Source organism: Gadus chalcogrammus, chromosome 4, assembly GCF_026213295.1.
Source record: "Gadus chalcogrammus isolate NIFS_2021 chromosome 4, NIFS_Gcha_1.0, whole genome shotgun sequence".
Lineage (NCBI taxonomy): Eukaryota > Metazoa > Chordata > Actinopteri > Gadiformes > Gadidae > Gadus > Gadus chalcogrammus.
Genome location: NC_079415.1, coordinates 35647325 through 35670428, shown reverse-complemented (window position 1 = coordinate 35670428; position 23104 = coordinate 35647325). Strand labels below are relative to the sequence as shown.

The 23104-nt window shown below is 39.9% G+C and overlaps 1 protein-coding gene across 2 annotated transcripts in view; it reads right to left on the bottom strand.

The window, feature by feature from the left end:
• LOC130380666 (NLR family CARD domain-containing protein 3-like) overlaps positions 1 to 22396 on the bottom strand; it is a 32651-nt gene extending 10255 nt beyond the window's left edge. Inside the window, exons 1-5 of one of the 2 annotated variants that reach the window (XM_056587944.1) lie at positions 22317 to 22396; positions 4537 to 4639; positions 3128 to 3241; positions 2272 to 2385; positions 1976 to 2073 (exon numbers count right to left, since the gene is read on the bottom strand). In XM_056587944.1, coding sequence (XP_056443919.1) covers positions 1976 to 2073; positions 2272 to 2385; positions 3128 to 3241; positions 4537 to 4625 — 415 coding nt within the window. In that variant the 5' untranslated portion in view covers positions 4626 to 4639; positions 22317 to 22396. Of the gene's footprint in view, positions 1 to 1975; positions 2074 to 2271; positions 2386 to 3127; positions 3242 to 4536; positions 4640 to 5313; positions 5469 to 22316 lie in introns of those variants that run through there. The other variant, XM_056587943.1, reaches the window with a different exon arrangement.
• Positions 22397 to 23104: the final 708 nt, after the last annotated feature.

The window sequence follows — 23104 nt, the reverse complement described above, 5'->3', positions numbered from 1 at the left end:
CTATATCATTTTTTTTCATATATACGCCTCAACTGGAATACAATTCTCTGATCGGAATAGAATTCCATGCGGAATAGAAGAGGTGGTGTAGTCCGCTATAATCGACATGTATACACTCATTCCGATTGGTTCGGGGTGGGTGCGGCTACTTTATAACTGAGAGAGATGGCATCAGCAGCTGTAGTAGTTAGCAATTGGTTCGTCGGTACTATTATGCACACCGAACTAGACCGCTGTCAAGGAAAGTAGATTTTTTTTGTTTTTCTTATCACTCTGCAAGTCGTCCGGTAACTTATCAAGCGTGTCCGGTTGATAAGCGACGTCAACATCTTTGGCGGACTATTTCTCTGCCGGTCAACACTAGGAATGGTACTTCTAAAAAGAAACACCGTGTGAAGCTATTGTCTCGTTTTGGCAAGGAGCCGTGTAATAAGCAGGATAATGCATAATATAATGTATCCCTTTCATATATCATATAAGTCCAGACCAACATTAAGGTTGTGTGTGAGAGACATACGGAACTACGCTTACCACTTAAGTAAATGCCATACATACAGTACATTCAGATTGTACGATAGGAATAGATCTATTCCGATTAGAAATTTAATTGGATCAGAAGTGTCCATGAAAACACGGCTTAGACACACACGCAATGGCTCCGCCATTGTCTTAAGACACACAACCAAAGTTTTTCAAAGTGACATGCAGCAGAGTGTGATGGCATTTTGCCATGCGAGCAGATCAGTAGGTTTCGAGCCCCTCCCCTCTCCTCTCCTCCCCTCTCCCTCCTCCTCCTCTCTCCTCCTCACCTCCTCTCTCCTCCTCTCCTTCCCATCTCCTCTCATCCTCCTCCTCTCTCCTCCCCTCTCCTCCTCTCCCCTCCCCCCTCCCCTCTCCCTCCTCCTCCTCCTCTCTCCTCCTCTCTCCCTCCTCTCCTCTCTCCTCCCCAAACCATATAACCTGATACCCCCACAATAACCCTTCATATCTGGACTAAACCATTTAACCTGATACCCCCACAGTAACCCTTCATATCTGGATCAAACCATTTAACCTGATGCCCCCAAAATAACCCTTCATATCTGGACTAAACCATTTAACCTGATACCCCCACAATAACCCTTCATATCTGGACTAAACCATTTAACCTGATACCCCCAAAATAACCCTTCATATCTGGATCAATCCATTTAACCTGATACCCCCACAATAGCCCTACATATCTGGATCAAACCATTTGACCTGATAACACCACAATAAGCCTACATACTGTATCTGGATCAAACCATTTAACCCCCGAGGGGAAAGATATCTCCACATTGAAGTTAAAAGTCAATTAGTCTGAAAATAACAAATAGGAGTGTCATATTGTTTTTCTAAAATTAGAATTTCTCTTGTTGTTAGGGCCAATATATTCTTAGTTTTACTTTATTGAAGATTACCTCCCCCTGCTGGCCCTGTTTATGTTGGTTGGAGATGCCTCCTGGAACTCAATGTAGGTAGACAGGATGTGAGGCCAATTAGGAGACCGCATTAGGAAAACACCAGCCACGGTCGGGAGACATGTTTTGACCACAAATACAAACTAGAATACGAACAAGAATACGAACACAAATATGAATTGCCTATGTGAATTATGTACAAAGATACACGCTGGAATATAACCTTTTAGTTTGCATTTACACTGAAACCCGCGTACACCTTGGAAAATACATTTTTGTTATAGTTAGAAGGACAAGAGATCCTATTTTCGGTGTAATTAGATTATGTTTGATTGAAAAGTATCGTGTGTCTGAAATACCCCCTCGCCTGGGCTCACACGGCGTCTTGAAAGAATGTAGGACGAGCTGCCAAAACACCTGTCTTCAAAGTAAGAGTCTCTTCTGCCCTTCAAAATAATAGTCTCCTCTGTCTTCAAAGTAAGAGTCTCTTCATGATAATAGTCTCCTCTGTCTTCAAAGTAAGAGTCTCTTACCGCCCCACAGTGTGTCGGCCAGTTCCTCCTGGTTCATCTCCAGCTCTGTTTGATGCTGTACAGACTGAGCACTGGTAACCTTTGACCTCTCCTGGTGTCTGTGGAGAACACACACACACACACACACACACACACACACACACACACACACACACACACACACACACACACACACACACACACACACACACACACACACACACACACACACACTTTTCCTGACTTGTAAACATCAGTATCAGTAAGGTCTGATAACAACCAACTTGTCTCTTTTATCGTCTGTTTGATACTCCTACCTCTCGTCTCTGGAGGGGCGTCCATCTTTAAAGTTCAATGGTGTATTCATAGAGTGGTCACTCTTCATGGAGACACAGCTGGGTCCAGGGGAGTATGCTCTCTGCTGCCTCCTTCTGATTGAATTTGAATATCAAAAAATAAATCAAAATTCGAAGGAATATTAGGCAGCCCTTAATATTGGAACCTGTTATGGGCAGGCCAAGAGGGAGAGACGTCGGGGAACCTGACGCAGTCTATTCATAATATTGTAATGACCACGGAAGAGGCAGTGAATGAAGCATTGATTAGACAGCGATTTATTAGAAACCTAATGAACCGTTGGAACACGCAGGACCGGTAACCATAGCAACGCGGTAAACAAACCTTGCGAAGCCCAATCCAGGTCTTACTGAAGACATTTAATGGTCAAAATATTATTAATAAATATTCGAATATTAATATTAATAAACAAACAAACTTCGAATGGGATTTTTGGGCAAAAGTCAAAGCCCTACTGTGCATAGAGTGTTGATTCACAATGTGTTTAGCTAACATAGAAAATAGAGCAGTCAGTTTCTGCATTTCTACACAGACCTGTGTTGTTCTTCACGGATAATTTGTTTAAACAAATCACTTCCCCTCCAAGGATAAATTCAAACTGATTCAATGAATGGGCCGTTTGAAAGACATTGAACTTTGAAACATTAAACCTGTAAAGTCTTCTACAAGTCATCTTAATATTAATTTAATTCATACAATTGCTGGGTCCAGGGGAGTCTGCTCTCTGCTGCTGCTCTGGCCTTCAACACATGCACACATTTTTTTAGAAAAAGTTGGATTAGTTTTGAGCCACTCCAGTCTGTTTCAAACTCCTACCTCTCGTCTCTGGAGGGGCTTCCATCTTTAAAGTTCAATGGTGTATTCATAGAGCGGTCACTCTTCATGGAGACACAGCTGGGTCCAGGGGAGTCTGCTCTCTGCTGCCTCCTTCTGAAAAACAAACACCATCTGGAAGTTAGGATTTGTGGATATCGTTTCATCATCATTTATTGCAGGACTACCCAACTACTATCTCATGACTTTCCATTTCAATAATATTTCTATGATTTTTGAAAAAAGGGGAGCTGAAAAATCAAGTTATTATGGTATTTAAGCACTAACATGTTGACATAAAAACACACTAAGTACCCTTCATACTGTGTGTTAGGGCTTTGACTCCGAACTTCGTCATTCTAATATAATTTGAATATCAAAAAATAAATCAAAATTCAAACTAATATTAGGCAGTCCTTAATATTGGAACCTGTTATGGCCAAGAGGGAGAGACGTCGGAGAACCCGACGCAGTCTATTCATAATATAATTGCCACGGAAGAGGCAGTGACTGAAGTATTGATTAGACAGCGATTTATTAGAAACCCAATAAACCGTTGGAACACGCAAGACCGGTAACCATAGCAACGCGGTAAACAAACCTTGCGAAGCCCAATCCAGGTCTTACTGAAGGCATTTAATGGTCAAAATATTATTAATAAATATTCGAATATATTCAAATATTAATAAACAAACAAACTTCGAATAGGATTTTTGGGCAAAAGCCGAGTCCTACTGTGCATAGAGTGTTGATTCACAATGTGTTTAGCTAACATTGAAAATAGAGCAGTCAGTTTCTGCATTTCTACCCAGACCTGTGTTGTTCTACACAGATAATTTTTTTCAACAAATCACTTCCACTCCAAGGATAAATTCAAACTGATTCAATGAATGGGCCGATTGAAAGACATTGTATCTTTAAACATTAAACCTGTAAAGTCTGCTACAAGTCGTCTTAACATTAATTTAATTCATACGATTGCTGGGTCCAGGGGAGACTGCTCTCTGCTGCTGCTCTGGCCTTCAACACATGCACACATTTTTTTAGAAAAAGTTGGATTTGTTTTGAGCCACTCCAGTCTGTTTGAAATTCCTATCTCTCGTCTCTGGAGGGGCGTCCATCTTTAAAGTTAAATGGTATATTCATAGACTGGTCATTCTTCATGGAGACACAGCTGGGTTCAGGGGAGTCTGCCCTTTGCTGCTCTGGTCTTCAACACACACACACACACACACACACACACACACACACACACACACACACACACACACACACACACACACACACACACACACACACACACACACACACACACACACACACACACAGCTGTTACTCAGACTAATGATGGAGTCATCACTGCTGAGCTCTGAGATGGACAACAGTCACAGACAGAGAGATCCTCTTCTTACCTCTTAGCTTTGCTCCGGCGGCCATGTTCCCCAGACAGAGCGGTCTTAGAGGTAGGACCCCCATCCCCATCCTCTCTCTCCTCATCCATAGTAGACTGGAGACCTGGACACAGACACAACTCATCCATCACTTCATCTGCCTTCTGAACTTTAGCTGTTTATTGAGAGATCATTGTGACTGCGTCATACTAAAGCATTATGGACGTCAGAGACCATCAATATGAACCCCACAACATAACCCCACTGCCCTCACTACAGTACAGATGTGTACAGCAGATGAGAACTGAGAGATAAGAATTAAACACCTTGGAGATTGTAACCGTGCTTAACATACAACTCAAAAAAGATACACAAAATACTTAAAAAATGCATTGTGGTCAAATTAAAAAAGTAAAGAACGGAACAAAGTCTGAATTCTGTCACTTTACTGAACCACAGATCCCATATAAATCAACTGGTGAAGCTCAACACATCGATAGGGTATCCTCTTATGACCAACGAGTCTCTTTCTCTCCCTCTATGGCCCCAGCTGTGGTTTAAGCCATGGGAATCGAGTCTAGACTCACAGGAACCCCCCTGTGAAAGTGGTACAGTCCAGCAACAGTCTGGACTGTCGCTAGTCGCTATGAACATATATCACACACTCAATTTATCACACGGGTCAGAAAAGCAGTGAAACATGAACTAACTTTGTATTCTCTAAAGTAAACTCATTATTATTACCAGTAACATAAAGACAATATAAACTGTAGTAAATTGTCCATTATCTTTTCTTACCTTATCTACTTATCTATTTAAGATGCGTCCCATGCGGTAGGTTACAAAGTTCTAAAAAAATAAATGTAAGGGAAGAAACTGAGATTAAATTGTTTATAAAACAAGTTAATCAGGTGAAAGGTTTTCAAAGCGGAGAAAGAAAGGCTCCTCGCTGCGACAGAAGTTTAAGATGAGGAAGTGACCGGAACCGGTTTGACGAGAGGAGGAGCCGCACCTCTCAGCGCGGGTCACACACACACACACACACACACACACACACACACACACACACACACACACACACACACACACACACACACACACACACACACACACACACACACACACACACACAACTGAGCCATCTGTAAAGTCTGCCTTATAGAATGTGTGTAATATATAGGCCGATATATACTATAATAATACCGTGTAATAATACTATAATATAATAATACCATGTGATAATAATATAATAATACCATGTGATAATACTATAATATAATAATAGCATGTCATAATACTATAATAATACCGTGTAATAATACTATAATATAATAATAGCATGTGATAATACTATAATAATAATAATACTATAATATAATAATACCATGTGATAATACTATAATATAATAATACCATGTGATAATAATATAATAATACCATGTGATAATACTATAATATAATAATACCATGTGATAATAATATAATAATACCATGTGATAATACTATAATATAATAATACCATGCGATAAAACTATAATAATACCATGTGATAATACTATAATATAATAATACCATGTTATAATACTATAATAATACCATGTAATAATACTATAATATAATAATACCATGTGATAATACTATAATATAATAATACCATTTGATAATACTATAATAATACCATGTAATAATACTATAATATAATAATACCATGTGATTATACTATAATATAATAATACCATGTGATAATACTATAATAATACCATGTAATAATACTATAATATAATAATACCATGTTATAATAATATAATGTAGTAATAGTATAATATAATAATAGCATGTGATAATACCATAATAATAATGATACTATAATATAATAATACCATGTGATAATACTATAAGATAATAAAACCATATAATAATACCATAATATAATAATACCATGTGATAATACAATACTATAATAATACCATGTGATAATACAATACTATAATACCATGTAATAATACTATAATATAATAATACCATGTGATAATACTATAATATAATAATACCATTTGATAATACTATAATATAATAATACCATGTGATAATACTATAATATAATAATACAATGTGATAATACTATAATATAATAATACAATGTGATAATACTATAATATAATAATACAATGTGATAATACTATAATATAATAATACAATGTGATAATACTATAATAATACCATGTGATAATACTATAATATAATAATACCATGTGACAATACTATAATAATACCATGTGATAATACTATAATATAATAATAGCATGTCATAATACTATAATAATACCGTGTAATAATACTATAATATAATAATAGCATGTGATAATAATATAATAATACCGTGTAATAATACTATAATATAATAATACCATGTGATAATAATATAATACCATGTGATAATACTATAATATAATAATACCATGTGATAATAATATAATAATACCATGTGATAATACTATAATATAATAATACCATGTAATAATACTATAATCTAATAATACCATGTGATAATAATATAATAATACCATGTGATAATACTATAATATAATAATACCATGTGATAATAATATAATACCATGTGATAATACTATAATATAATAATACCATGCGATAAAACTATAATAATACCATGTGATAATACTATAATATAATAATACCATGTTATAATACTATAATAATACCATGTAATAATACTATAATATAATAATACCATGTGATAATACTATAATATAATAATACCATTTGATAATACTATAATAATACCATGTAATAATACTATAATATAATAATACCATGTGATAATACTATAATATAATAATACCATGTGATAATACTATAATAATACCATGTAATAATACTATAATATAATAATACCATGTTATAATAATATAATGTAGTAATAGTATAATATAATAATAGCATGTGATAATACCATAATAATAATGATACTATAATATAATAATACCATGTGATAATACTATAAGATAATAAAACCATATAATAATACCATAATATAATAATACCATGTGATAATACAATACTATAATACCATGTAATAATACTATAATATAATAATACCATGTGATAATACTATAATATAATAAAACCATGTGATAATACTATAATATAATAATACCATGTGATAATACTATAATATAATAATACAATGTGATAATACTATAATTTAATAATACAATGTGATAATACTATAATAATACCATGTGATAATACTATAATATAATAATACCATGTGACAATACTATAATAATACCATGTGATAATACTATAATGTAATAATACCATGTGATAATACTATAATAATACCATGTGATAATACTATAATATAATAATACCATGTGACAATACTATAATAATACCATGTGATAATACTATAATATAATAATACCATGTGATAATACTATAATAATACCATGTGATAATACTATAATATAATAATACCATGTGATAATACTATAATAATACCATGTAATAATACTATAATATAATAATACCATGTGATAATACTATAATATAATAATACCATGTGACAATACTATAATAATTCCATGTGATAATACTATAATATAATAATACCATGTGATAATACTATAATAATACCATGTGATAATACTATAATATAATAATACCATGTGATAATACTATAATAATACCATGTAATAATACTATAATATAATAATACCATGTGATAATACTATAATATAATAATACCATGTGATAATACTATAATAATACCATGTGATAATACTATAATATAATAATACCATGTAATAATACTATAATATAATAATACCATGTGATAATACTATAATAATACCATGTGATAATACTATAATATAATAATACCATGTGATAATACTATAATAATACCATGTGATAATACTATAATATAATAATACCATGTGATAATACCATCTCTCTAGGTCGTCCTCAGACGAGCCCTCCATCGTTGCTTCCAGTCATCCCGATTCTTTATACATCTGGCCAGTTCATTGGTACTTTGCGCTCCCGCATCCTTCTTGAGTACATCCACGTATGTTAGTGTAGGTCGTCCCCCATGGGTTGGTTCCCACAGTACCAATGTGCTGGCTGGCAGTTCTTGGTGTTTTTGGCAGTGTCCCGCCAGTCTCATTCTCCTGGCAGCTACTTTCTCACTCACCCTTGGTATTCCTTCATACAGGATCCTGTTGGTAACATGTGTACTCTTGCTGATGTTAAGTACTGCATGCAGCATTCTAGTGTAGCACCCGTCTAAAGACTTCTGCAAGGTTGGCTTCAGGGACCAGCATTCGCTGCCGTAGAGGAGAACAGACCCTACCGTTGCATTGAAGAAGCTGAGTTTGATTTGACGGGGGAGGTTGGAGTTCCACACACAGGTCATGCTGTTCAGGGCCCTCCATGCGAGTGCCTTCCTCACCTTTAGGTCTTGCTCGGTTGAGTTGACCAATGAGCCCAGATACTTGAAGTCCTCGACTTCCTTCAGCACATTGCCACCAGTTGTTGTCAGCGGTTGATGCTCCGGTGAGATGTTGTAGGTGATGACCTTTGTTTTCTTGGCATTTAGCCTAAGGCCAACCTTGGCGCACTCCAGCTCCACTCCGTTCAGGAGTTCCTGTGCTTGCTCCACATTGTTGGAGAGCAGGCTGATGTCATCCGCGTAGTCCAGGTCTGTCAGGACAACTGCAGGGTGTCGCCTTGACCTCCTCGGGGTTAGGGTGAAGCCGAGGCCCTGCTCCCGCCCACTAAGGGCTTTTCTGAGCGCGTCATCCAGGACAATGATGAAGAGGAAGGGGGATAGTGGGTCCCCTTGCATTACTCCAGCCAGGATATCAAACTCCTCAGTGCTGCCATCTGGGATAACCAACTTGGACCTTGTTCCTGCATACATGGTCTCAATAGCCCGGAGTAGGTTGGGAGCAGGGCTCTACACTAACTTTTTTTTTCAGGAGCACTCGTGCCCCTAAGTTAAAAATTTAGGAGCACAGGAAAAAAAAATGGGGGCACAATAGGTTTTTGTTTAGAACATTTATTAACGTGCAGAAATTGCATACCAACAGCAACAACTTACTAAAGCAAAATTAAGACATAAATAGACAAGATTACATTCAGGCTACACAAAACAGCACCAATTTCGGCTTCCACCGTACCAGGGTTATTGGGCTGGGTGCGATATAGAAATTGGGACAGCGAGAATGCCTAGTGGACTCGATGTGTTTCACCACAGCATCGCGTTTCAGATTAGGGTTCCCCGTTATAAACAGATAGGAGCCTGCCATTGCCGATGGGGCTTCCTTACAAAATGTACAGAACATTTTCATGTTCTTAGCATCATAAACTAGCTGCCCGAAATCCTTCAACCAGTCGGGGGTTGAATTTGGAGACTTTATCGACTACAGTAACAGCATTAACTTTCTCCACGCAGTCTATTCATAATATTGTAATGACCACGGAAGAGGCAATGAATGAAGTATTGATTAGACAGTGATTTAGATACCTAATAAACCGTTGGAACACACAAGACTGGTAACCATAGCAACGTAGGTAAACAAACCCCGCTAAACCCTCCCGTAGCGCCTCCCGCGCTACGGCCAGCCGGAGGCGCACAGAGCTTTTGGCCGTGAAATTATGCATACAATACAATTATATGATATTATATACTATTCTATATAGAGCTCGGGGAGTCGCAAACGGCAACAATCACTTTCTCCTCCATGCTGCGGTTCACCCCGGACTGCACTGCGGGGAACGGTTGGCCGGTTGAACGCTGATTGGCTGTTACGTTACGCACGTCACTCAGTGGCCACGCTGTTGAACGCTGATTGGCTGTCATCACGCTTATGTCGCGGCAGAGTTTAAATATTTCAACTCGAGCAAAAGTGGCGTGCTGAAAATCCACCTGAAATCCACGTGAACGCGCTCGCCCGTGTCGGGCGAAAGAGTCGCGCTGAAAATGGAATCGTTGCTTTGTATGGAATCGTTTCGCCCCTTCACGTTTGGCATGAACGCACAATATAGTGCGATGTGGAGAAGTCACTCGCACGCGTGCTCCTGTTCTGTTTTTCTCGTTCGCACGCCGAAATATTCACTCGCAAATGCGAGTGAAATGGGCGCACTGTAGAGCCCTGGTTGGGAGGAACACCGTAGGCCTTAAGGATCTTTACCATCGTGCCTCTGTGGATCGAATCAAATGCCTTTTTGAAGTCGATAAAGCACAGTACAGCTGTCAGGTTATGCTTCTTCACCTCCTCGATCATTCTCCTTAGTGGGTTGATGTTGGAGAGAGACCATACTTCAGGCAGTTTGTTTTGCAGTAGCGCTATGTTGGAAAACTCCAGCATGATGTCATCGAGGTCACAGTTCTTTAAAACCTCAGGGGGAATGCCAAAATACCATGTAATAATACTATAATATAACAATACCATGTGATAATAATACCATGCAATAATACTATAATATAATAATACCATGTGATAATACTATAATATAATAATACCATGTGATAATGCTATAATAATAATACCATGTAATATTATTATAATATAATAATACCATGTGATAAAACTATAATAATACTATAATATAATAATACCATGCGATAATGCTATAATAATACCATGTAATAATAGTATAATATAATAATACCATGTGATAATAATATAATAATACCATGTAACAATACTATAATATAATAATACCATGTGATAATACTATAATAATACCATGCAATAATACTATAATATAATAATACCATGTGATAAAACAATAATAATACCATGTAATAATACTATAATAATACCATGTGATAATGCTATAATAATACCATGTAATAATACTATAATATAATAATACCATTTGATAAAACTATAATAATACCATGTAATAATACTATAATATAATAATACCATGTGATAATGCTATAATAATACCATGTAATAATACTATAATATAATAATACCATGTGATAATGCTATAATAATACCATGTAATAATACTATAATATAATAATACCATGTGATACTACTATAATATAATACCATGTGATTATAATATAATAATAACATGTGATAATACTATAATATAATAATACCATTTGATAATACTATAATAATACCATGTAATAATACTATAATATAATAATACCATGTGATAATGCTATAATATAATACCATGTGATAATACTATAATATAATAACATGTCATAATACTATAATATAATAATACCATTTGATAATACTATAATAATACCATGTAATAATACTATAATATGATAATACCATGTGATAATGACTGATAATTAATCTTTATCTGAATGGGAAATGCAATATTTTAAGACTGATTCACCATTAAACATGTTTCTAATGACATTTCTAGCGAGAAATATGCTTTTTACTTGCATAATCTTCAGTCAGTGATTGTGTCAGATCTTTAGTTTTATAGTTATTAGAAAGATTTTATCGGCTCGCTCGCATAAATCAACGACGTCAGGTTGCTAGGGACGCTGCTTTCGCTAAACTAGCAGCTCACGTGTTTTCTGCAGTTGTGTTATTAAACCGTTACTTCATTTAAATTGTAATGATTTCATCTTGTTAGAAACACGTATATCTGAGAGCCAACCCACTCGCCAAAAGCATACGTTGACAGTGTACGTTTTCGTGAACACTGGATTACGTCGCATTTCAACATAAAATAGCGTGTTATACCTACAGTATCCGTAGCGCTGTGGAGGCGCCTGAAGAAAGCACAACCAACAAGGTTATAAAATACATAAATTCCTGGTTATATACAATGCACAAATTATAATTATTTGGAAACTTCCCATCGCTGCCAGTGCGGGGACGGTGATGCAGGGTTGCAAGCTTCACAGGTTGTTTTAAAAACGGAGTCGCGGGTGTAAACCTCAACGGCAGGGGTCAAGGTTTTCTTGGCTACTTTCAAAACCCACCGCAGAAAAAGTTGGGGTGTAAGATATATTGTATAATCTTTATGAAAACCCATTGTTGTAGACTGACTGAATCAGTATACTATATATCTACAGAATGTGGTGCTTCTGTTCAGGCGACCGTCGACCCGTTTACCTTCCCGTTTAAAAAATCAGCGTGAGCCTCCGCTGATTTAAGTTTCGATACGGCGGTTCCAGCGGCACAGCACATGACATGTTACACAAAATGGAGGCTATAGTTAGTAAGACGACAGCAATTTCGTCCATTTGGAAGTTTTTGGGATTCAAGCCAAATGAGAAAGGTGAACCTAAAGACGTCAACCAGCCGATATGTCGGCTTTGTAAAAGGATGATTCCGGTGAAGGATTCCCAGACTACAAATTTACACGCTCATTTGAGAGTGCATCACCCGGCAGATCATGCTTCTTTAGCGCCACGTGCCGCGGCCTCCGCTGTTGCTACAACCTCGCAGCAGCTCTCCATCCTGGGCGCCTTCTCAAGGGGAACCAAATACAAGCGAGACAGCCTTCGATGGAAGCAGTTTACCACAGCTGTGACCCAGTATTTGTGTAAAGAAATGGTGTCCTTCAAGACGGTGGAGAAGACCACCTTCAAAGAGCTGGCAACGCTGGACAAGCAGTACGAGTTGCCTACGCGCAAATACTTTTCCCGAACTGCCATCCCCAATTTATACAATGAAACCAGAGCGTCGGTTGTCACCGAATTAAAATCAGCCTCTTTCATTGCTCTGACCACAGACATGTGGTCATCCGTGAACATGACGCCATGCATGTCTCTAACAGCCCATTATATAGACAAAGACTGGCAATTGGAGGCGAAGTGTTTGGCCACATCCTTCGTCCCAGAAAATCACACGAAAGATGTGCTGGCAGATGCCCTCTAAGTGGGCGCTCAAGAGTGGGGCATAGAGGAAGAGAAGATATCCTGCATCACAACCGACAATGGTGCAAACATTATTGCAGCCGTCCGGGAGCTCAAATGCCCCTGGTTGAACTGCTTTGGACATCATTTGAATGTGTCCATAAACAACGCACTTGATGGAGAAAAGGATCGCACTAATCGTGCGTTTGGGGTCTGCCGGGCAATCAACGGCGCCTTTTCTCATAGTTGGCAACGGAAACGGGAGCTGAGCAAAGCCCAGGATGAGCTACAACTCCCCAACCATGCTTTGATTACGGTAGGATTATTAGATTTTATTATTTGGCCTATAGTAGGCTAGTGGTGTTATTATGATTAGACAAATATTATTATGCAGGCTATTGGGCTAATCAGTCTTATTTTAAAAACAGGACTGTGCAACACGTTGGGGTTCGAAGCAGAAGATGGCAGAGACGATACTGGAACAGGCCGCAGCAATCAAGAGGGTTTTCGCGAACGACAGAAGGCGCCGTCCCCTGCCAAACCTGACGTGGCAAGATGAAGCTGTGCTGGAGGCAGTGAACAAAGCTTTAAAACCTCCCTCGTCATCGGACGACGATGACGTCCGGATGACGTCCGTCATTAAAAGCGGGGTGCTGCTGGAACTAGATAACAAATACGACAATGAAGCGTCATTACAATTAATGTGCTTATCTGCTCTCCTCGACCCCCGCTACAAGGGCGACCATATCGATGCCGTTTCCCTCGACAGCACGAGAGTTCGATTGGAGGCAGAGATGGTGTCATTCTGCAGGAGGCAGACCACCGGACAGGTAAGGGTCAGAGTGGAGGATGTTGAGACGGAGCAGCCAGTGGCACCTTTTCCACCACCACCACCACCACCACCACCACCACCTAAGAAAAAAAAAACTTCCCTAGGTAGCCTTTTGAGAAAGGCAAAGCAACCTGTGACACTCACTGAGGAGCAACGGGCAAACGCAGAAGTAACAGCCTACCTGCAAGAAGATGCACTAGATGGGGACAGTGACCCACTCGCATGGTGGAAGGCAAACGAGAATCGCTTTCCGTTAATGGCCAAGATTGGGAGTAAATATCTTTGTATATGCGCTACTAGTTCACCTTCTGAGCGTGTATTTAGCACTGCAGGCAATGTTGTCACGCCACTGAGGAGCTTGTTGAAGCCAGAAAAGGTGAATATGCTGGTGTTCTTGTCCAGAAACCTGTAGGCTATGCACTCACTTTAAAATGTGTATTTATTATTAGGCTTTTGGGCATACATTGGATTATTTCGTTCCTTTGAATCCAAATTAGGTTTTCTTTCGATTGGTTCTACAGTCTGCAATAGTCCTAGCAAATGTTTATATTTTATTTGCTCTGAATTAATTTATTTTAATTTTTTAATTTGCGAAATGGAAACTTGGACTTCATTTTAAATTGTATTTATTATTATGCTTTTAGGCCTACTTGCACTGCACAATTGGACTATATTATTGTGTATCAGCTAATGCTTATAAACATTGGATTATTTCGTTCCTTTGAATCCAAATTTCGTTTTCTTTCGACTGCGTTCTGCAGTCTGCAACAGGCCTAGCCAATTTTGTGCCCATTTTTATTTTATTTGCTCTGCCAGCATTTTTTTTTCGTTTTAAAAGAGTTTGGTGAAGACTTCGCCATCTGTTACACTTGTGTTATGTTCAATACTCTGTTATAATTGTTCTTTAAAAGCGTTTGGTAAGTGGGCCTACATATATAGCCTACTTTGAAACGAATGCCTTTTGACTGGGATGTTTCTATGTGAACGTCAAATGGGACTAATGCACACCGACATAATTATATGAAATCGTCTCTTCTAATATTTCATTAGTTTGATCATATAGCCTGATATCATAAACTCCTAAATCATTTCAAAAATATATATATCGCCCCGTAAGCTGTGCGCGCAGCCTTTGCCTTTGCGCTGCAGGGTAGGCTAATATGGTGAAAGAAAACACAGGCTTTGAGTATAGTTACTAGGGATGAGTCGGTCGCGACCGATTCGTTCACAACGAACGAATCCCGAACGTGAACGACAAGAACTGGTTCCCCAAAACAAGAAGAACTGGTTCTTTTTTTTTTAACCAAAAATATGGTCACGTAAATAAAATATACAAACGAACAGAGCTTCGTTTCGCCGCGATTTATATGAATTGAGTCTACAACGTTCCCAAAGATTCAGCCAATGAGAGGTCGCAATGGTGTTGCAATGCTACCTGGGTAAACAAATGACAAGGCGGTACCGTCGAATATGCGCGCTTTCTCTGTCTGACGTATCTTGGGTCATACCATTCGACGTGGGGCCACTCATATATCCCCCTACATTTCTACGAAAATAGACTAGACCTCCTGTTTATTGGATAAACGCATTTCCCAATCCCAGGAGTCTTTGCTCCATTCTACGTCAATTTAAGAACAAACAAAGAAATTAAACTGTTCGCATTTTTTATTTATGACCATGAAAGTTCTGTAATGCCTGAATAATGAAGAATTAAATGTAAAGTAAAATAAAATTATAAATGTAAAACCATGAATGAAACATAGAGAGTAAGCAAGTGGTATAAATATTGGTGGGACGTTCGGTTAAGCCAAGGGCGTCAGTTTGTTTTTAGAAGTGGTGGGGACAATAACCATAAGCTTGAGTGTTGTCTGAAAAGTGCTGGGTACCCTTATGTAAGCTATTCATCCATTCAACGCTGCATTACAATATGCTCTACAGTGTATTGTCAGGTGTTGAAATTATTCGAATATTCGAATACTGGTTCGGAAAATTAGTATTTGAAGCTTAAATCAGTATTCGGAGCTTCGTTATTTTTTTTTTCCACGTAGGTGACTTTACCAGAGCGAGGGAGGCAAACTATAAGCGTCAGCGACACCAAGCAGAGAAGCGAGAGAGGTGGAGGAAGAATAGATATCTTGTTTCCCTTTACTTTATAACACAACATTAGCGGGATCTCTGGAGGAAAAGTAATACTTAAAACCTTAGATTAGTTGTTTGTTTACGTTCGCTGTACAGCGCCGCGCCAATCAACTGTGACTGGCTTGCTGCAGAGCGTGAGCGTCTTGGGAATACCCGGTCAATATAATGGATATAATATGGACACATAAGACAATCAATATTCGGTATTTGTTATGGATTTATTGTACAAATTCCCTGAAAAGATGCACGTTCCAGGATGAATTGAAAAGCTCCCGTAAGGGCTGAGATGACAGAGAACAGCTGATTTGGAACGGAGCAACAGCTGTTCGCTTTCACGGGGAAAAACTAAGGAACTTCAACCTACTTAGGCCTACTAATTAACGTTCAAAAAGCTATTAAATCTTCAACAAAATATGCAGATACTGTCAAAATCGGTTCCAGGGAGTATATAAGGATTATTAATGTTGTTTTTGATGGTGTTTTTTTCTGGAACGAGTATTCGAATATTCGCTCGGAAAAACCAACGAGTATTCGAAGCCTGAAAAATGGCATTCGGGCCAGCCCTATGAAGATCCTATTCGAACAATAAAAGTTGAAAACCACAGTTTGTGTTTTCGTTGGAAACACCAGGGTATTGGCTCGGGATATGTAGGCCTAATACTAATACACACAGGACAAAGAACAGTGTTGGCAATTTAACACTTATCTTGACATCGACAGAGTTTACGAGACAAACAATGCCAGACTGTAAAGGGGGTACGAAATGAAACGAGGTACTGAGCATCAGCCTTTTGAAGACGCGCAAGGGCTGCTGGTAGCATATGTTATGCTGCATTAAAAAAAGAAAAATACAAGCACCCAGAGGAGAATTGCATCTGCCAAATCCTGACCACCAGTAAACACTTGCGAAGGACCAATGTAGACTTCACTCGTTACAACATCATAAGAAAATTGTCCGCAAATAAAATCCCCTTCAGTTTAGGATAATCACACAGGTTATGCGAGAACATATTTATGTCAGGATAGGCCTACCAGGCTCCAAGTCGTCACATATCTCAATCAGACAAAACCAACTATAACCACATTGGCATAGCAATCGCACCGTGTGTAGCTGCTACTAGCTGCAATCTATATATACAACGCATACTAACTGGAGCACCAACCAGAATCAGATCAAAATCGCTTGGGACCGTTGGTAACCTTTGGCCAGGTCATCACGATTCACGAGCAAACAGAACCAGCAGCAAAGTTTACGTCAACCAATTTCTTACCTTATGTGGCCCTCCACATGCAGGCTAGATGACGTATCCATATCGATATCCAGTGTCACAAACATGCTTTTTATAGGAAGCAAAAGGACCGGCTATTTTCTGAATAAAAATGTCAATTTTGGCTGTCTGTCTTGAAACTTCTCCAGTGCGTTCAACCCAAAATGCAACGGGACGACAAGATCCCATACAAAGTGAACGTATAGACGCGTATCGGGCGAGTATTTTTGATTTGTCGCGCCACACTTTCGCCGTGCACAGGCAAGCGCGTTCACGAGGATTTGTGCCGTGAAAAATTTCAACTTTGACACGAATTTCGCGTGATGACAGCCAATCAGCGTTCAACAGCGTGGCCACTGAGTGACATGTGTGACGTAACAGCCAATCAGCGTTCAACCGTCAAACTCAGCGCAGTGCAGTCCGGGGTGTACTGCAGCATGGAGGAGAAAGTGATTGTTGCCGTTTGCGACTCTCGGAGCTCTATATATAATAGTATATAATATGATATAATTGTATATATAATATCACGGCCAAAAGCTCTGTGTGCCTCCAGATGGCCGTAGCGCAGGGAGCTCATAGGGATTGGGCTTCTCGGGAGTCGGGGTTTGTTTACCGGCGTTGCCATGGGTTCCGGTCTTGTGTGTTCCAACGGTTTATTAGGTAGGCCTATCTAATAAATGATGTCTTCGAGCGCGTGCTTTCACATGATTTTAGACTCAGGGAGAGGGCAGACAGACTCTTCTGTCCCATGGTTGTCCTTAGTTCATTTTTAACCCTTTTTTGTTGAGAGAAGGATCTCTCGCCCTCGCAGTTAGTAACTGGCAGGGTTAGAAACAGCCTAAGTGCAACGAACACGCCGGGGAAAGTTGTCTGTATGCAATTTTTTCGGATTATTTGAAGCATCTCCTCAGGTGAACGGGTTGCCTCCTCCCGCACAAAGTTTTTGAACTGAAGTAGTTCATCGCTAAAGCTGTTGTCAAGATCGTCTGGACATGTGGAGGAGAGCGCAGCTGCACGTTTACGCCAGTGGCGGCTGGTGGTTTTTAAAGTGAGGGAGGAAGGACTGTGCGCTTGGTTGCCATTGGCCTGCTTGCACTGTTGGTGTATGGTGGCATAAGAATGTGAGACTCAAGTTGTTTCAGGCTGTTTTGGTGAACTACAAAATAGCAGGGAGGGAGTTATGTGAACAAAATGTATACAAAGCCACCAGTGGCATCACTGTAATTTGAGAAGGAAATTTAGCAAAGCATATTAGTCAAATCAGGCCTACTATTGATTTGTAAAAGTAAATAGAAAAATCTGGGCCTATTATTGGGCCTATTTTTGCCCTCACTGACTGAAGTTATTTAGCTATGTTTATTTTCAGTTACAATTGCTTGTAATGCTACCAGTAAGTCATGCGTACCTAGCAAACCATGTAGCACTCACAACACTGACGTTGCCATTACTTCTGATGACCTTGATTTTGGGAAGTGGTCTACCTCTTTCTGAATGAATGGAATGGTTTTTGTAATAAGACGTTAACAATGTCCTCCGTTTCCAATGTTTCCATTGTGCATTTAGGATCTCGCTATTGCAGATTTCACTTGCTCTGCGTCTCTCAGACTGAGCACCGCGGCAATGCAGACCGGGTTTGTTATCGACAGCGTTGCCAGATTGGGCAGATTTCCCGCCCAATGATAATTTTTAGCCTAACATGGTTAAAAGTAGCCCAATTGGGTGGGAAATTGGACCAATCTGGCAACACTGCTCAACATCCAGGGATCCTGCTTATTGGTTCATAGCGCAGACGGATAGATTTTTGCACGAATCAGACCCCTTAAGGTCCCACCCACTCAGAGGAGGATTTTCCTCCTCTCTCCCATTGAAACCCATGTTATCCACCGGCCGCCAGTACTTTCGAGAAAATGAATGGGAGTGGACGGCGGCGAAGGGAGGACGTTCCTCCCTGAAGTAATTGTCATTAGGCGATAGGGGGTGCTAATGTCCCTTTACCTAGGGAAACGAACATTATATATTCAAAGGCAATAAAGTAGTCATATTTAAGGGCATCAATTCATTACAATAGTCGGGGCAATCTACATTTTTTATTCTCAACAATTTTAGGGAGGATCTTCCTCCCTCTCCTCAATGGAGAAGCCTCCACTGGTTTACGCACACTATCACTGTCAATGTCCGTATCGAACAACACACCAAACAGGCCGTTTAGCTCCCTGTATGCGTCAGTGCGCTTCGCTAGACATGACAGCAACCTGTCAATGAACACAGTGTAGCATTCCACTTTGAACTGATCACTCCCGGTAAGCACTGTATCATTCTCCGTTGACTCATCTGCGAACGCTTTTCTCTTTCTCCCCCGCTGCGTCTCATGGTGATCTCTCCTGTCCATTTTTGAATTTTTTGTTTACATATAATTTCGCACCACTGCCGCTGCGTTATTGTGGACTCGTCCATGATGGGGGGAGGGGGGCCCTACACCCAAATAACAATTATTTTTTTTATTAATAATCAGTGGATCATTTTGAATGTGTTTTTATCTCTACTAGTATATTATGCCGATATAAAATATTTAAAATATAACAAAAATCGGTTAAGGCTTTAGTCATTGTCCTGATCATTTGGTGCCCCCCATTGGCTCAATTTGGCTGGTGCCCCAGGGCACTCGCCCGACTGAATATATGGATAATCCGGCCTTGATTTTGCCCATCCCTAATAGTTACACATATCAGTGTTTCCCATACAAATGAGGATGAATTTTGAAAAAATTCAAGTGACATGTGCAGCAGGGTGGGATGTCATTTCGCCGTGCGAGCAGAGCGGTAGGTTTCGAGCCCCTCCCCTCTCCTCTCGCTGCAGTGAGTGAATACAGCAGGTCAGCGCTACATAGTATGTTTCCACCGGTGCCAGTTAATTTCAATTACAATTTGCGGGGCTTTTTAAGTTGTAAAAAAAGGCACCACAGCGCCGTTTAAAAAAAATAATATATATATATATATATATCGCCTTTTTATCGGCAGCTTGAGACGATCGAGGATGGAATCCATCTATCGTTGATAGTCGATAGAATCGACTATCGACCCATCCCTAGCACACACACACACACACCCCTGAGGCCCCCCCCCCCAAGAGCCCAGGGAGATGGTCCTGTGTGTGTGTATAACCGATAGAGTTGCTGAGGTCCCCCCTGTTCCCCCCCCCCCCCACCCTACCCAGAGCCCCGGGAGGAGGTCCTCCTGGGTGAAGGAGGAGCAGAAGGTGTGGATGTGTGTCAGTGTGTCTGAGGACCCTCCTCCACCTGGGGACACTCTGTAGAAGGACAGAGAGCCAGCAGGCCGGTCCAGATACACTCCTACTCTGGTGGAGCCAGCGGGGCGGAGACTGAGGGTTATCCCTCTACATTTGTACCAGGCAGAGTAACGACCATCAGAACACTCAAGACACCAGGACTTGTTGTTCCGTCCAAGTAGGCTGTCAACACCCTCTCCTCTCCTTGCGATTCCTCTGTATGCCACTCCTATCCAAAGAATTCCTTTCCTCTCTACCTCCCAGTAACAGCGGCCAGTCAGAGCCTCTCTACCCAACACCTGGCGCCAGGGGTAAAATCTGTCTGGGTGATCCGGATACGACTGGTCCTCTTCAACCCACGTCACCTTCCTGTTGTCCTCAGACAGAGAGAGGTTTCTGCTGGGCGTGTTGGGGTCCAGTGTGAGTTCACAGGCATCTGAGGGAGAACCAGACATGATGAGCTGCTGAACCGTTCTTCATCATCATCATCACTTGTTCTCCTGAGCATGACATGAGGGGGGGGGGTCATGTGATGTTATTGTTACATTAAGTTTCATTATAGTCCGGGACCAGGACCAGGACCGGGACATGATGAGTTGCTGAACCATTCTTCATCATCATCATCATCATCAGCTTTAGAAATATTTGTGAACATTGGTAATAACATAATTGAAGTGAAACTTAAATGTAAATCCCATGTGTGTGTGAGTGGCTGTCCCATTCAAACATTGAGGCCTAGAAAAATGGATGAACCAAATCTACTACCGTAATATTTACGCGACGTACACATATTATACATCAAAACGTTGAGCATGATGAGGTCATTGCTCCTAAGGAATATTTTAGCCATAGTCAACATACTTTTAAAGATAGTAGACTTTGAAAGGTTCCGATACACATCCATTGAAATCCACCTGTGTAAACAACAGACTGAACCAGCTGAGCTCACATACAGGCTGGAAACTAACTGTTGGTACCATAGACCTGGTTCATACATACTATACATAGACATGTACACATACGTACACACACCTATAACAAACATACTAGACAGACATAAACACAGGGAAACATAGCTACACAAACGTATACACAAGTCCACATGTGAATGACGGACGTCACCTCCTGCTGTGTGGATGGACTTTCCATCTCAATAGTGAGTGTGTGTTGTGATGAATCAAACAGTCACTTACACTTCTTTAGAGCTGGTTTCAGCCTCCACACTCCACCGTGCTCCACACTGGGGGGAAATCAAAGTGAGAGCACCTTCATCATCTGCCGTCTCATAACGTTCTACACAACATGAGTGACAGCTGCCTCTTCAAACCACTTCATCTAGCAGCAGCTTGAATACTTGTAGGAGACTTTGTCCCTGAGTGGTGAGCTATCCTCTCCATACCTGAGAGTGTCCAGTTTCCAGCTTGGATCCTCCAGTCCAGCAGAGAGCAGCGCAGCTCCAGAGTCTCCTGGGTAATTGTAGCTCAGGTCCAGCTCTCTCAGATGGGAGGGGTTGGAGCTCAGAGCTGAGGCCAGAGAAGCACAGCCTTCCTGTGTGACCAGGCAGCCAGACAAGCTACACACACACACACACACACACACACACCATTTATTGTATCTGGTTCAGAGCAGTTTGTACTAAAGTAACCACATTTATAAAGTGTATTCATTCCATTTGGAGTACAAGAAAAAGCTTTATTGATGCTTCATGGAGACAAAGCTGTGTCACCCTGAGAGTCTGAGAACAGGAAGAGGAAGTGGGGAGATGAGATCATTACAGACAGCAGAAGTTCCTTCACTTGGATGTGAAACTGGATCTTAAACAAATGCTCCTTTCTCAATAGCTACACCTCAATGAGATATTGTTCAGTTAGAGTCAGGAGAAGTCTGCTGTGTTTGGTACGATAAGAACTAGCGGTGTAACGGTACATGTATTTGTATTGAACCGTTTCGGTACGGGGTGCTCGGTTCGGTACGGAGGCGTACCGAACAAGTTGAGGACCGCATGTGTGGAACATGCAGCAGCCGCAAATGCAGTTGCGCACACCGTAGCTGTGTTCGAAATAAATCGTTCCCTATCCACTCATTCACTATTCCCTATATAGTGTTCATGATATAGTGCACTATTTAGGGAATGAACAAACGAGAACTCGGACACTACGCTTAACATTTCTAAACGTCATTTGCGAC